This window comes from Gossypium raimondii, chromosome 1, assembly GCF_025698545.1.
Source record: "Gossypium raimondii isolate GPD5lz chromosome 1, ASM2569854v1, whole genome shotgun sequence".
Taxonomy (NCBI): domain Eukaryota; kingdom Viridiplantae; phylum Streptophyta; class Magnoliopsida; order Malvales; family Malvaceae; genus Gossypium; species Gossypium raimondii.
This window is the reverse complement of record NC_068565.1, coordinates 8,959,600-8,973,264: the sequence shown is the minus strand read 5'-3', so window position 1 is coordinate 8,973,264 and position 13,665 is coordinate 8,959,600. Positions and strand designations below refer to the sequence as shown.

At 31.3% G+C, this 13,665-nt stretch overlaps 2 protein-coding genes across 3 annotated transcripts; both read left to right on the top strand.

Moving 5' to 3' along the window:
• The first annotated feature begins 3,296 nt into the window (after window positions 1–3,296).
• LOC128041321 (uncharacterized) lies at window positions 3,297–5,409 on the top strand. 2 transcript variants are annotated; one of them, XM_052631303.1, is made up of 2 exons: window positions 3,297–3,463; window positions 4,074–5,409. In XM_052631303.1, exon 2 carries the CDS (start codon window positions 4,158–4,160, stop codon window positions 4,662–4,664), a length of 507 nt encoding a protein of 168 aa, XP_052487263.1. In that variant the 5' UTR covers window positions 3,297–3,463; window positions 4,074–4,157; the 3' UTR covers window positions 4,665–5,409. The 2 variants fall into 2 exon arrangements, with proteins under 2 accessions (XP_052487263.1, XP_052487264.1); XM_052631304.1 differs by lacking the exon at window positions 3,297–3,463 and adding an exon at window positions 3,479–3,602.
• Window positions 5,410–5,424: 15 nt separating this feature from the next.
• LOC105780552 (F-box/LRR-repeat protein At4g14103-like) lies at window positions 5,425–11,897 on the top strand. Its single transcript, XM_052628237.1, has 5 exons — window positions 5,425–5,486; window positions 10,753–10,999; window positions 11,109–11,447; window positions 11,592–11,747; window positions 11,820–11,897. Exons 1-5 carry the CDS (start codon window positions 5,425–5,427, stop codon window positions 11,895–11,897), a joined length of 882 nt encoding a protein of 293 aa, XP_052484197.1.
• Window positions 11,898–13,665: the final 1,768 nt, after the last annotated feature.

Here is a 13,665-nt window from a genome sequence, read left to right as displayed (position 1 = left end):
ATATTCTACGTTATGAAATTATTTGTTCTTAAGTTAAAAAAGAGAGGACAAATTGACATTTAAATTCGATAATTAGAACGTTTTAATTTATTTTTGGAGGGTAGGGTTTGATGTGATGACCAGATCATGACGCTTGATTTTGATTGGTCTGATTTTGTAACGTGAGTGGTGAGGCCCGCTAATGAGGAGTGGGGACCTTTTCAACATGGGACATCACATGGAACAACAAAAATAAAAGGGTAAGTTGTTATTTAGTCATCCGAGTTTATCCGTCTTTCTATTTTGGTTACTCATTTAAAAAAATTTCTTATTTTAATCATTATCATTAGATAAATTGTCAATTTTAGTTATTCTACCATTAAATGCTTTTGGTCATCAGACGGAATACTGGCGTGCTAGTCTTTTGATTGACATAATACCAAATTTAACCATTAACACTTTGCTTTGGTTCTAATTCTAAAAATAATATATATTTCCAATTTTTCAAAATTATAAATTTTTAGAATTTGGACTAAATTGATAAAATGTATAAATATTGAGGTTAAATTTATTAATTTTTTAGAATTAAGACTAAACTGATAGAATGTGAAAAGTGTTAAGAGCTAAATTTATTATTATACCAATCAAAAGATTGTCACGTCAACATTCCATCTAGTAATCAAAGGCATTTAACGGCAAAGTGATTAAAATTTACCACTTATCTAATGAGATTATGGGAGTAACTAAAATAACAAATTTTTAAAAGGTGGAAAAACTCAGATGACTAAATATATAGTTTACCTAAAAAAAATTTCGCTAAGCACTAAGAAGTCTATTTTGGTGGTAAGGCAAATATTTTATTTTACTTTATTTGTTTTGAATAATCTCATTATAATTTTGATTAAATTTACTTTTTTTGGCATAATACCTAAAATTATCTATAACACCTCCCCAACTCATAAATAAAAGGATAATGCACCTTAGCGCAGTTGAACCCACATCTTTCTATATTAACAATGATGTCTATGTAAATCAAGCTAAGACTTAAGCGCAAATTATCTTCTTTTTTTTTTTTAAATTTAAATTGGAAAGGTAACCCTTTTTCCTTAAAAGAAATAAAAACCTTAAACGGTTGGTTTTATTAATTTATTATATATAGATGATTGAATTATTGGTTTTATTAATTTCTTTCATGAAAGCTACTATTTTGCTAATTCTTTATATATATAGTTGAATTTGAAGTTAAGAATTTAAGTAAAAAGTTTACCTAATTAAGGGAACTTTCTGGTACTAATTTTATAAGTCTATCCCAATTTACATTCGTTGGATGATATGACACTTGCAAAATAAATATATTTATAAATATTGGTATAATTAATAAAGATGGTTTTGTTTGAATAATAAAATATAAATATTGGAAACTATAGAAGTTTAAGTAGGGCAAAATACTAAAAAAAGTCATATTTTTTTAAAATTTATCGAAATGGGTCCGGTATTTTATTATTTACCGGAATGGGCCATTTTCCCCGAAATCGCGTCCACGTCGGTAGCGATATTAGGGGCGTGTCGACAAATCGCCCACGTCGGTAGCGATTTGCTTACGTGGACACAAATCGCGCCTACGAGGACGCGATTTGCTGACACGTCCCCTGACATTGCGCTAACGTGGACGAGATTTTGGGGAAAATGGCCCATTCTGGTAAATAATAAAATACTGGGCCTATTTCGGTAAATTTTAAAAATATAGGGCTTTTATGTGTAATTTACCCCTTTTTTTTGGTATTTTGCCCCTAATAATACATATTATAATACATATTAATGTATTACTGTAATATGTAGCTCAAATTATGTATTATAGTTAATATTCATAATATTGTAGCTCAAATTGTCAATCCGTCTATACTATTGTACTAATAATATATATTAATGTAATATTGAAGAGTTAATTGATTAAAAAATAAATGCAACAAGTACAAAAAGATTCAAAATTATTACCAACAAGATTTGAACCAAGGTACTAAGGGAAAAGAGCAAGTATCTTAACCAACTAAGCTAAACTAATTAACTAACATATTATAAAAATATTATTATTATCTTAATTATATTACTTACGTTCTAACGATTTATCGGACCTATTCCATACACGTGTCAAATCGAAAAAATAATACAACAATTCTGTAAAAAAAATATCCGGTGTTTACTTCAAATAAATAAGGAAAATAAGGATTTGAATGTTTCAAAATTCAATTTTAAACCGAAAAAATCAAAATTTAGAGGCAAAAAAGGATCTTTTTCGACAAAAACTGCGACAAGCGCCTTCTACATTTGTCGTAGCGAGATCTCAAAAATTATTCAAATAAAAAATCGTCTCAATCGGACAACCGAGCCAAAAGTTATGACCTTTCAAAATTTTTCAAGCTAAAAAACATAAACTGTTTATGAATTATTGCTTCAACGTCAGCAAATCGCGCTTACGTGGACGCGATTTGTTGCTATGTAAGTAATCACGCTGACGTGGACGCGATTTGCTGACACATCCCCTGACATCGCGCTGACGTGGACGCGATTTCGGGGAAAATAGCCCATTCCGGTAAATAATAAAATACCGGGCCCATTTCAGTAAATTTAAAAAAAAAAGGCTTTTATGTGTGATTTACCCGCTTAAGTATTTATATTTTTATAAAAAAATATAAAATAAAAAAAATATTTTTAAAGTAATATAATTTATTTTATAAAATAAAAATAATTTCGTTATTATTCTATTGAGTTAGTATCCGATTAATTTTTGGTACTAAATTTAATAAAGAATTTATATCAGTAGAGATGAGTAGTTTTTATTCCCCTTCCACAGCTCCACATAGCAAACGATATAATTGAACTTACACACCCAAAAGTGATATCTACCCGTTGTCGGCAATTTATCCTTAACTGGTTTCAGTAATTCCAGATTTAGTTTTTGGCCCATGCATGAAACCTTTAAGATAGATATGTATTTACTCATTGGGAGAGTAGCCCAATTTCATAGATCCAAAATGGGTTTAACAGGCCATTGGTAAAGACTTCACTTTTCTCACCCCTTCCATGAATCTAACCAAGTTAATAGCAAGTCTCACGGTTAAAAGCCTTCATTTTTCTCCGGCAATGGTAGGCGGACTTGCACTCAAAGTAAACATTTTTATAAGTGGCAACGTACCATTGGTTATTGGAACATGGTTGGTAACTGGCAAGTCATGTTTTTTGCTGCACTATGATTGGTGTTGGTTGACTGGTCTGACAAGAAACAAATAAGACATAACACTATTCATCACAAAGTTAGATTTCAAATAAGGCGACATAATCAGAAAAACAAAACAAATGTGATAGATTTTTTATTTACAAAAAAAATTTAAAGTTCAGTTTCACTTTTTAGTTGTGTTTTCAATTCATCCTGTCATCTTCAAAGTTGCTGAGTTCACACTTTAATGCACTTTGGTATTATAAAGTGGTAAGCCTTTTTAATGTCAGCCTTTTATGATTAGAAAGTGTTGAACTTGTTTAGGTCAGATATAATTGTTATGCTGTAGAAAAGATTGTCGATTTTTTCCCCTTTCGGATTCCATGATTTTTTGGTTGCCTGGATTTAGGTGAAATTTCTTACTTTCTGGTTTGATTTAGTTGGGTGGTGTTTCTGCTTGTTTCCTGATGGGATCAACGTTTTCTTTTTGATCCATGGTTTTGATTTTATGATGGGATTTGATGCTAAATCTGGAAAACTGCTTGAGAGATTGATTCATAATCTAAACCTGCAATTTCATATTGCAAGAACTGACCTGAAATTTCGATGAAAACTGGAAATTTTCTCATTACATTTATGGATTTGCTCTCTTTCTTTTGTTTCTATATAACTATGGATGTAGCTTTTCAGCCTTTTCTTGATCTATTTGCTTTCCTTGGGTCGCTGTGAAAATGGTAAAAACAGCACTGCTTTAATGGAGAACCCTGCAAGTTCAATATCTGTAGCTTTTCTACTTGTTGAAAATTGTCACTCAACTATGAAGCATATAAGCTACATATAGACTGAAATCAGTGTAATTTCGTTTGTTGTTGGATGACAGGCTCCTGGACAATCTTTTGTTGAAATATTAACTTGGAAAACAGGTTCTCAAAGGGTGACAATATCTTAAAAATACAGAGGAAACATGGTGCAAAAACTAGAAGCTATCAAGGGCGGTGGAGGATCAATTAAGGTGGGGACTAAGGGAACAATCAGTTCCCTTATGACACGGGAACTGGACTCCGTTAAACCGGCACCTAAAACACCGGTGTCTTTCAGACACAAATCTCAGACAATTCCTACATCAGTTGCCTGTGGTTCTCCCACTCCTAAAAGATTACAGCTAAGGAAATCTTTGGATGGAGCAAGCACCAATGGCAATGACAACAATTACATAAGTTACAAACACCACCAAACTTCCCAGAAGACAAAAAGCTTGTCCAAAAGCACCCACCAGATTCCAATGCTTGGTTTTGAGAATATAGCTTTAGATAGAACTCCTAGCAGACAGAAAAGTGACAAAAAAGTATCTAACATTGTTGAAGTTGTGGACATAAAGTGTGGGAAATATCCTGATAGAGCATGGTCAAACCCTGTAACAAATCGACTCAAGAAGCTTGGGTTCTCTAAACTTTCCCAAAGCATTATCTAGACCTGCAACTTGTTCACATCAGATTTCAGGTTCCTATAACTGAGACCTGAAATCCCAAGTGACCTGTTGTCTGAAATTTCCACCATGGAACATATGCTTGGTATTAGCTTGCTGCTTCCTCTCTTTTTCTTCTTCTGAGTTGGTACAACAGGTCCAACATTGGAATGAGGCTTCTTTGAGCTGTCTTTGCTTCTTAATTCAAGCTGGCTGAAGTACTCAATCTCTTGCATCACTAAGGATCCTACAGTGCCTCTGGTGCCTATTTCAACAGGAGGATTTGCAATTGCAGTAGCCATTTCAACTGGAACACTTCTGGTACTAGTTCTTGATCTTTGCATGCTTTGTTTGATGGGATTAATGAAGGAGGGTTGTAAATGAGAAGGGATTGTTGTTGTTGATGTTGTGTTTAAGATGAAATCTCTTTGGGACAGGGCCATCGGTTGTTTGGACTTAAAACCTAGTATCTCCAAATGAGTTCTTTGCCTCATGTTCTTTATCTAAAAGTGAAAAAGCATTTAGATATTTGGCTTTGTTTGGAGGATTAAATGATGGGCCTCATCATTGTTTTCATGTGCTGGCGGTTAAAAACATTTAAGCTTCTAACTTCTTTTCCTTTTATTTTAATGTTGTTTGGTGCACAGTAGGGTCAATTATTTTTACAGATACGGTAATGTATTTGATGTAACATAAACTTACTATTTTGTTACTATCCTTTTCAAGTAAAATATTTAGTTGAAATTTGGTATGGTGGAAGCTGTATATGATTAATGGTCCCGTGATTGTTGATAAGGATAATGATGTGAAGAGAGCAGGAGGAGGAAAGTAAGTGTTATGGCTTCACAGGCAAGAGTGGGAAAGGGATTAGAAGAGGGTGGACTAGTGGGCGGTGGCTGTATGGTCAGTGGTCAGGTCTGGTGAGCAACTTTACTGATTTTCATGCATGGAGGCAGTTGTGGGGGCGAGCGATTTCTTTCTTTTTCTGCTTTTCTTTATATATAATATTGGAAATAAAAAGAATTATAATGTGGATACTCAATTTTTAAATTTATTGAAAGATATTTAAATAATCATATGAATCAACTCTTATTGTATACTGGGCTATGGAAATAGTTGAATGATGACGGTAAATAACAGTCTATATATCTATCCATCTATCTATATATAAGAAATGTCCTTTTAAGGTTAAAAGGACCTTCTTTCATGATTGATGGCAACAAAGAACAATCTATATATCTGTTTATATATATAGATATATGTAGATTATTGTTTGCGGTCATCAATATTTGTTTTAGTGACTCATGATATGGTATACAATAAGAATTGGGATTTAGATGAGTTAATTCATGTAATCATTTAAATATCATTCAATAATTTTAAATAAGTGATCAAACTGTAATAATATTCGACAACATTAGTGGCTATTATATAACTTTTAAAAATTGGATGATCGAAATATAATTTTAAACAAAACCCTATTTTTGTATTTTATCCTAATATTTTAAAGCTATTTTGCAAGTGACTTGAAATCAAATTTTAGAATTCTTTTGTAAGTGGCTTGAAAGATTATACTCTTTTTTAATTTTAATATTTCACATGGATTAACGATGGGTTATAAATGGTAAAAATAATTTTTTAATATATATATTTTATAATTTATAGAGTTAAGACTAAATTGATAGATTTTGTAAATGTTGAGTGCCAAATTTATTGAATTTTTAAAATTAGAACTAAAATGATAAATTTTATAAACATTGAAGGTTATATTTGTTGAATTTTTAAAATAATTTTATTTATTTTTATATTTTTAAGATTTTAGAATTATTATTAAAAAAATTAAAAAAATATATATATATTTTAAGGACCAAATTCATAATTAACCATTTAAATTAACATTTAGGAAGTTTAATCTATTTAGACTATGGCTGCTCAAGATGAAATTAGTCCGGAGATGAAAAATTTAGCCATTCTCTTTAAATGGTTTTATCCTTCAGAACAATGGATAGACATGATCATGAAAGAATAGCTCAAAGATACCAGGGCACAATATATCGTGATTATATTTGTAACAACCCTTACCCGAGACCGTTGCCGGAGTCGAGCACGAGGTGTTACCTGACTTAACTTACTAGTTCGGAGCATAAAAAAAAAGTTGCTTTTAAAACTAATTCACTAACATTCAATCAATATGTCCCTAAAAGAACTCTTGAGACCCTAAAACATGCAACGGAAATGGTTCGGATCCCAACCGGGAACATTAAAAATTTTCCGATTACTTAAACAAATAAAAATAATTTATTTCACTATTCACAATAAAACTATCCACCTGCGCAGCAGTCAATAAATTAATTATAACTCGAGTTAAAAAACTAAAAATTTAGATCCGTAAATTTTCCCCAAAACTAGACTCATATATCTTCTTACTATAAAATTTTCAGAATTTTTGGGTTGGCCGATTAGTACAGTTTATTAGTTAAAGTCTCCTCTGTTTCACTGTTCAACAGTCCTGATATCTCATCACTAAAAATTAATTATCTCCTTTTATAGACTTCATATGGTGCTACCACTTGTTTCTAATGAAAATAGACTCAATAAGGAATCAAATCATATAAATTATAACTTCTAATTTTTTCTTTACAATTTTTAATGATTTTCTAAATTCAGAACAGGGGACTTCAGAATCCATTCTGACCCTGTCTCACTAAAATTCAAATATCTCAGAATATAAAATTTCTTCACCCACACCGTTATTTTTCTATGAAAATAGACTCGATAAGATTTAATTATATATATCATTAACTCTCTAATTCATTTTATACTATCCTTGGTGATTTTTCAAAGTCACGTCACTGCTGCTGTCCCAAAACTGTTTCATGGCAAATTTTTTTACTCTTTCATAATTTCTAGGTATAAACTATCACCTAGGCATTCATAATACCAAATATATTCTTACTTAGCCATTTTAATAGCTAAACATTATCACATATTTACACATCATCCTTTAGCATATCATAAGGACATACATTCAAAATGACTAAGTCTCTATACATGCCATAGCTCAAACATTGATCATCATAAAATACCGAGTTGTTGTTGTTGATAGTGTGAGCATTCTCCGACGTCTTTAAGATCCCCGAATTAGCTTTGCGATACTATAAAAGAAGGAAAATAAAGGAAGTAAGCATAAATCTTAGTAAGTTTACAAACAGATAAATAACAACATTTAACACAAATAAATATACTCAAGTGTCATGATCTCTAATTTCCTCTTTACTTAATCTCTTACTCGTTCACTTACTTGTTTACTTAGATAAATCATGATTATAACTTACTCTTCTCTTGCTGAAATGTTGGTTCTCAATTGATAACATAATATGTTCTTAACTCTTATAACTCACCTGAATTTGCTATTTATGCTTTTACCTGAACTTTCATTGAACATAATTTGTTTACTAGCCGTTGAGCCACATTGGAATAATAAGGATACTTGGGTCTGTTTTCTGATAATAACATGCAAAAGCCATGTCCCAAACATGGTCTTACATGGGATGTTTCTTGTACTGCCAATACCATATCCCAGATGTGGTCTTACATGGGAGTTCTCATATCGGTGCCCATGCCATGTCCCAGACATGATCTTACGGGGGACCTCTCATCTCGGTGCCAACGCCATGTCCCAGACATGGTCTTACATGGGACCTCTCATCTCGGTGCCAATGCCATGTCCTAGACATGGTCTTACATGACACCTCTCATAAACTCAATGATGCCAATGCCATGTCCCAAACATGGTCTTACATGGGATCTCATTCCCTTAATGTCATGACATTTGTATCTGATACATTCCCAATGTTTCAACGGGGCTTTTATCACTAATTCTCTGTCATCTCATACTCGAGTCAACATTAAATAATTTCATGAAGTAAATACATAATTGCTGGAAAATAAAAATATTAATAATAATTATTTAAATATTGTATTTATTTACTGTAAACTTACCTTGGTACAAAATTTGACCAAATCTAGCAACTTAGTCCTCTATCTTTTTCTTTCCCCAATCTAACTCCGAATTTCGTTCTTCTTGATCTATAATAGAAAATTTAACTTATTTAATACTCAAATTCATCAAAACAATCCTTGACTCGAACTTTTGAAAAATTACAATTTTGCCCCTAAAATTTTGCATAATTACACTTTTACCCCAAAGTTCGAAAATTAAACTTCAAATTTAAGTTTTATGACATGCTGAAAATTTTTCCCTTCTATGGAAACATCAAATTCCCACTCTAACATGTACTTATGAACATTAGGTATTTTTACCGATTATGTCGTTTTACTCGTTTTCACTTAAAATCGCTTAGCAAAAGTTGTTTAACATAATTTCAAGCTTCATATTCTACCATAAAACATCAAAATAAACACATTTAACCAATGAGTATTTTTCCAAATATAAACCCTAGGTTAAATTATTGATAGAATAAGCTAAATCAAGTTATCGAGACTCAAAAAATGTAAAGAACATTAAAAACGAGGCTTAGAATCACTTAATATGGAGCTTGGAAGCTTGAAAACCCCAACAATGGCTTTCCCCTTGCTATTTTCGTTCACCATGGAGAAGATGAGCACATTTTGCCATCTTTTTCCCTTTTTAATTCTTTTTATTACTAAATTATCAAATTGCCCCTAACTTAAAAATTTCCTATATCACTTATCTCATGTCCATTTTTGTCTACCAACTTAACCAATGGTCTAACTACCATATAAGGACCTCCAATTTAAATTTTCATAACAATTGGACACCTCTAACATGTAGAACTCAACTTTTGCACTTTTTACAATTTAGTCCTTTTGACTAAATTGAGTGCCCAAACGTCGAAATTTTCAAACGAAATTTTCACAAAATCATTCCGTGAAATCGTAGACCATAAAAATATAATAAAAATAAATTTTATCACGTCGAATTTGTGGTCCCGAAACCACTGTTTCGACTAAGGTCCAAAATCAGGATGTTACAATATTTTATAAACCTCAGTACTTTATGCAGAATAGTCCAACAACACAATTAGGGTCATTTCCTAGTGCTTGGATACATAAAATATATTTCTCAGAGGTTAGTTCAAATCCTTATAATTATAAGAATTTACAAAAATATTTGTGCCAGGTAAATAGAATTATTCCAGCAGATATATGGCCCCCAGGAGATACATTAGCACCATGAGACATAAGGATTAAACCACCAACACCTTATCAAGAACAGTTGAAGAAGGCATTAGAAGACTACTAGTCAAATATACCAGATCCAAAAGAATGGTCACAAGACTATCCATGGTTTTCTAGCAGTGCAATAGAAAACACGTCAGCTTGGACTAATTCGCAGGAAAAGACATCACCTATGGAATTAGAAGACAATCTTGACAGCTCACGTGATGGTCTTGAACAAAAGATTGAACAGATGGAGATAAAGTGCTACAGAGCTAAAGAAGAAAAAGCAAAGATGATAGAAGAACTGAACCTCAATTCTAATGTTAGTACATACTATGAAAGTGATTAAATGTGATTAGATGTTTCACTATTTTGTATGAGTCATAAAAGTAAGTTTATTTGTTATATGAGTCATAAAAGTAAGTTTGTTTGTTATATAAGTCATAAAAATAAGTTTGTTTGTTATGTAAAGGAAATTCCTCCTTATCATGTTTGTCTGTAAAAGTAGTCTGAGGGATAAGTTCTGAAAAACTCCTCCAGATTTTCCTATATATAAGGGAAAAAAAATTTTAGTTCTAAGAATCGAATAGCTTCTAAATAAAAATACTAGTGTGTTTTAAAATGTCTTTCTAAATATTTCCTATTCTCTTTTTGATCAACATAGGTCAATCTTTAAAAGAAAATTTTCCGTGAATTTAAAAGTATGGTCAATGGATCCTCCACAGCTACCAAATTCATTCACTTCAACTTCTACAAGTTATTAGGTAACGGTGGAAACAAAACCCTCATAGGATTGGCAACGTTTCGAGTATCTGTTATTTTTCCTCGTACAGCTTCATCTTCTTCAGGCTTTTTAACAGCTACGCAGGTGAAAATGGAGGATGTAGAGTGTAGACAGGATTAGTGACTTACCTGATTCAATATTAACTCACATTCTGTCATTCCTTCCTACAAAGGAAGCTGTTGGAACCTCTATTTTATCTACCAGGTGGAGATATCTTTTTGCTCTACTTTCTAATCTCGACAGAGTCCTGTTTTTCCATAACACGAGTGTCGATAAATTTCGTCTAAAATGCGGGAAAACGGTTGATTCTAGACGTGTTTGCGGTTGGATATCTGCTGCTCTTTGGCGTGGGGTTAAACATCTCCCTTGATGAGTTCACTACTTTGCCAGGTGTTCTGTTTACTTGCAGTACATTAATAACTTTGAAACTGGATATTGGTTTCTTTTTGGATGTTCCAAAGGGTATAATTTTTCCGAATCTAAAGACCCTTCATCTCAGATCAGTTGTATTTTTTGGTGATGATTCAGTTGAAAGTCTTATCTCCAGCTGCACTAGTCTTGAAGATATGGTCATAGAGAAATGCCACATGTGGAATATAAGCAACTTTAATATCTCATACCATTTGCTCAGGAGATTGACTATACTTTACTCTGAATTTATTGTTTTCGACTTTTGGTTAATAATTGATGCCCCAAATCTAGCCTACTTTAAATACATCGACCATGTAGTAGCGAGGTATTCACTGGAGAATCTGCAAACTCTTATCAAAGCTGATATTGGTATATTCAATAACAGTAAGGTTCATTGTTTAGAGGGATCTCTAATGTTCGCTCACTTACTCTGTCATCTTGTTCTTTGAAGGCTTGTTTTCTTGACAAATCCTTAGTTTTGTGATACTTCACAATCTAGTGTACTGACAGTACAATCTTTGTCACTATCATAGCTTCTTTTAAGCTGTGAACCGCTTCCTGTTTTTGCTACCATGATGGAACTGAAGTTAGGTGAACTTTGGTCAAGTTTTAAATGGGCTCATTGGGAAACAAGACTTGAAACTTTACTGTCAAGTTCGCCTGAACTAGAACAACTTGACTTTGATCAGGTATTATTCTAAGTATAAGCTTTGTTTTAAGCTGCAGACCCATACTGACTCTATTTTATGTTGTGGTTTCAGGAATTTCTCAGCTCTTTGCCTGATAAAGGGAGCATCCTTGCCCACCGTATCAATGGTGGGAAGCCAAGCACTGATTAAGGTTAATTTTCATTGCCAGAGACAAGTATGTATGCCTGTACATGTTTCCCAAACCAGAAAAAGTAATTTTGTGCTGCAATTCTAAACCTTGATAAATACTACCATACAGTAGTAGCAATTACAATCAAAATCACATCCTAATGTAAAAATATATAGATTTTACTTTTTAATCATGAAGGTGTATTTTTATTTAAATAGGTAAAAAATATTAAAGGCTAAATGTGTAAAAGTCCTCAAATTTTTCTAAAAAATTAATTAAGTTCCTACTTTTTTTTTTGCACTCATTTGAGTATTTAAACTTTCAGAATATATCAAAAGACCTTAAAACTTTTTCAAAACAAGTAATTAAACCTCTGTTTTTTTACACTCAATTAGGTATTTAAACTTTTAACATGTATCAAAAAGGCCCTCAAATTTTTTTAAAAATAAGCAACTAAGCGCATACTTTTTTTGCACTCAATTGGGTACTTGAATTACCCCTAATTTTTTTATTTAAAGCCACCACATGTCACAACCATAGTGTGGCATGTGGCAAAAAATGATAAAAAATAAAAAAAATCAATAAAATTTATAAAAAATATTAAATTAAAAAAAAACTATAAAAAATATTTAAAATTTATAAAAAGTATAAAATTGTAAAAAAATATAAAAAATTGTAAAAAAATATAAAATATATAGAAATATATAAAATATATATAAAATTTTATAAAGTCGTAAGAAAATTATAAAAAATGTAAAGAAATACAAAATTCGTAAAAAAAATTATAAAAATTATCGTACTAAAAGAAACATTTTATAATATTTCTATAACTTTTATTGATTTTTATTTTTTATCATTTCTTGTCACATGTCATGTTGTATGCGGCACGTGATGGCTTTAACTAAAAAAAAATTGAGAGTCATTAACTTTAACGATCAACGGTTTAAGTCAACGGTTAAATGGTCTTTTTGATGTAATTTATAATTTTTATAAAATTTATATTTTAAATAATTTTAAATACTTTTCTTAATATTTAATATTTTTATAATTTTTTGATTTATACTTTTTATAATTTTTGCCATATGTCATACTATGGTTATGACAAGAGGTGACTTTAATTAAAAAAATTAAGGATAGTTAAATTTAACGGTCAATTGTTAAAGTAATGATTAAAGGGTCTTTTTCATGAATTTGACAAAGTTAAGTACCCAATTGAGTGAAAAAAATCAAGGATTAAATTTAAAAAATAAAATTTGAGGGTCTTTTTGATACATTTTAAAATTCAAATACTTAATTAAGTGGAAAAAATAGAATCTCAATTGCTTTTTAAAAAAAAGTTAAAGAGCTTTTTACAAATTTAAGCCAATAGTAAATGTGAAATTGGAAAATATTGTTTAGCCAACTATATTAAAGGCCAAGAACAGTGATACAAGATAACATGCAACAAATCAGAAGACACTCCAAGACAATGAGTTGATAGAAACTGAAGTGAAACGAAACCACTTTCAGTTTACTTGTCTCAAAAGAATCAATGGCTTCCATCCCTTGTACTTCCCAAACACTCTTTAGTTTCCACGCTTGGGTTGCAGAGCAGTTATTTATTGTCATGGCTGAATGTCCAATGAATCCCATTCATCTTCTACAGGCTAGCTGTTACTTAAATGTGAAATGGTTATTGAAGTATGGGGTAATTTTTATTTTTATTTATTTTCATCACTATTATTTGAAATTTGATGAGAATGCTCACGTAATTTTTTTATTGGTCTAATAAAAATTTAGTCTTTTTAA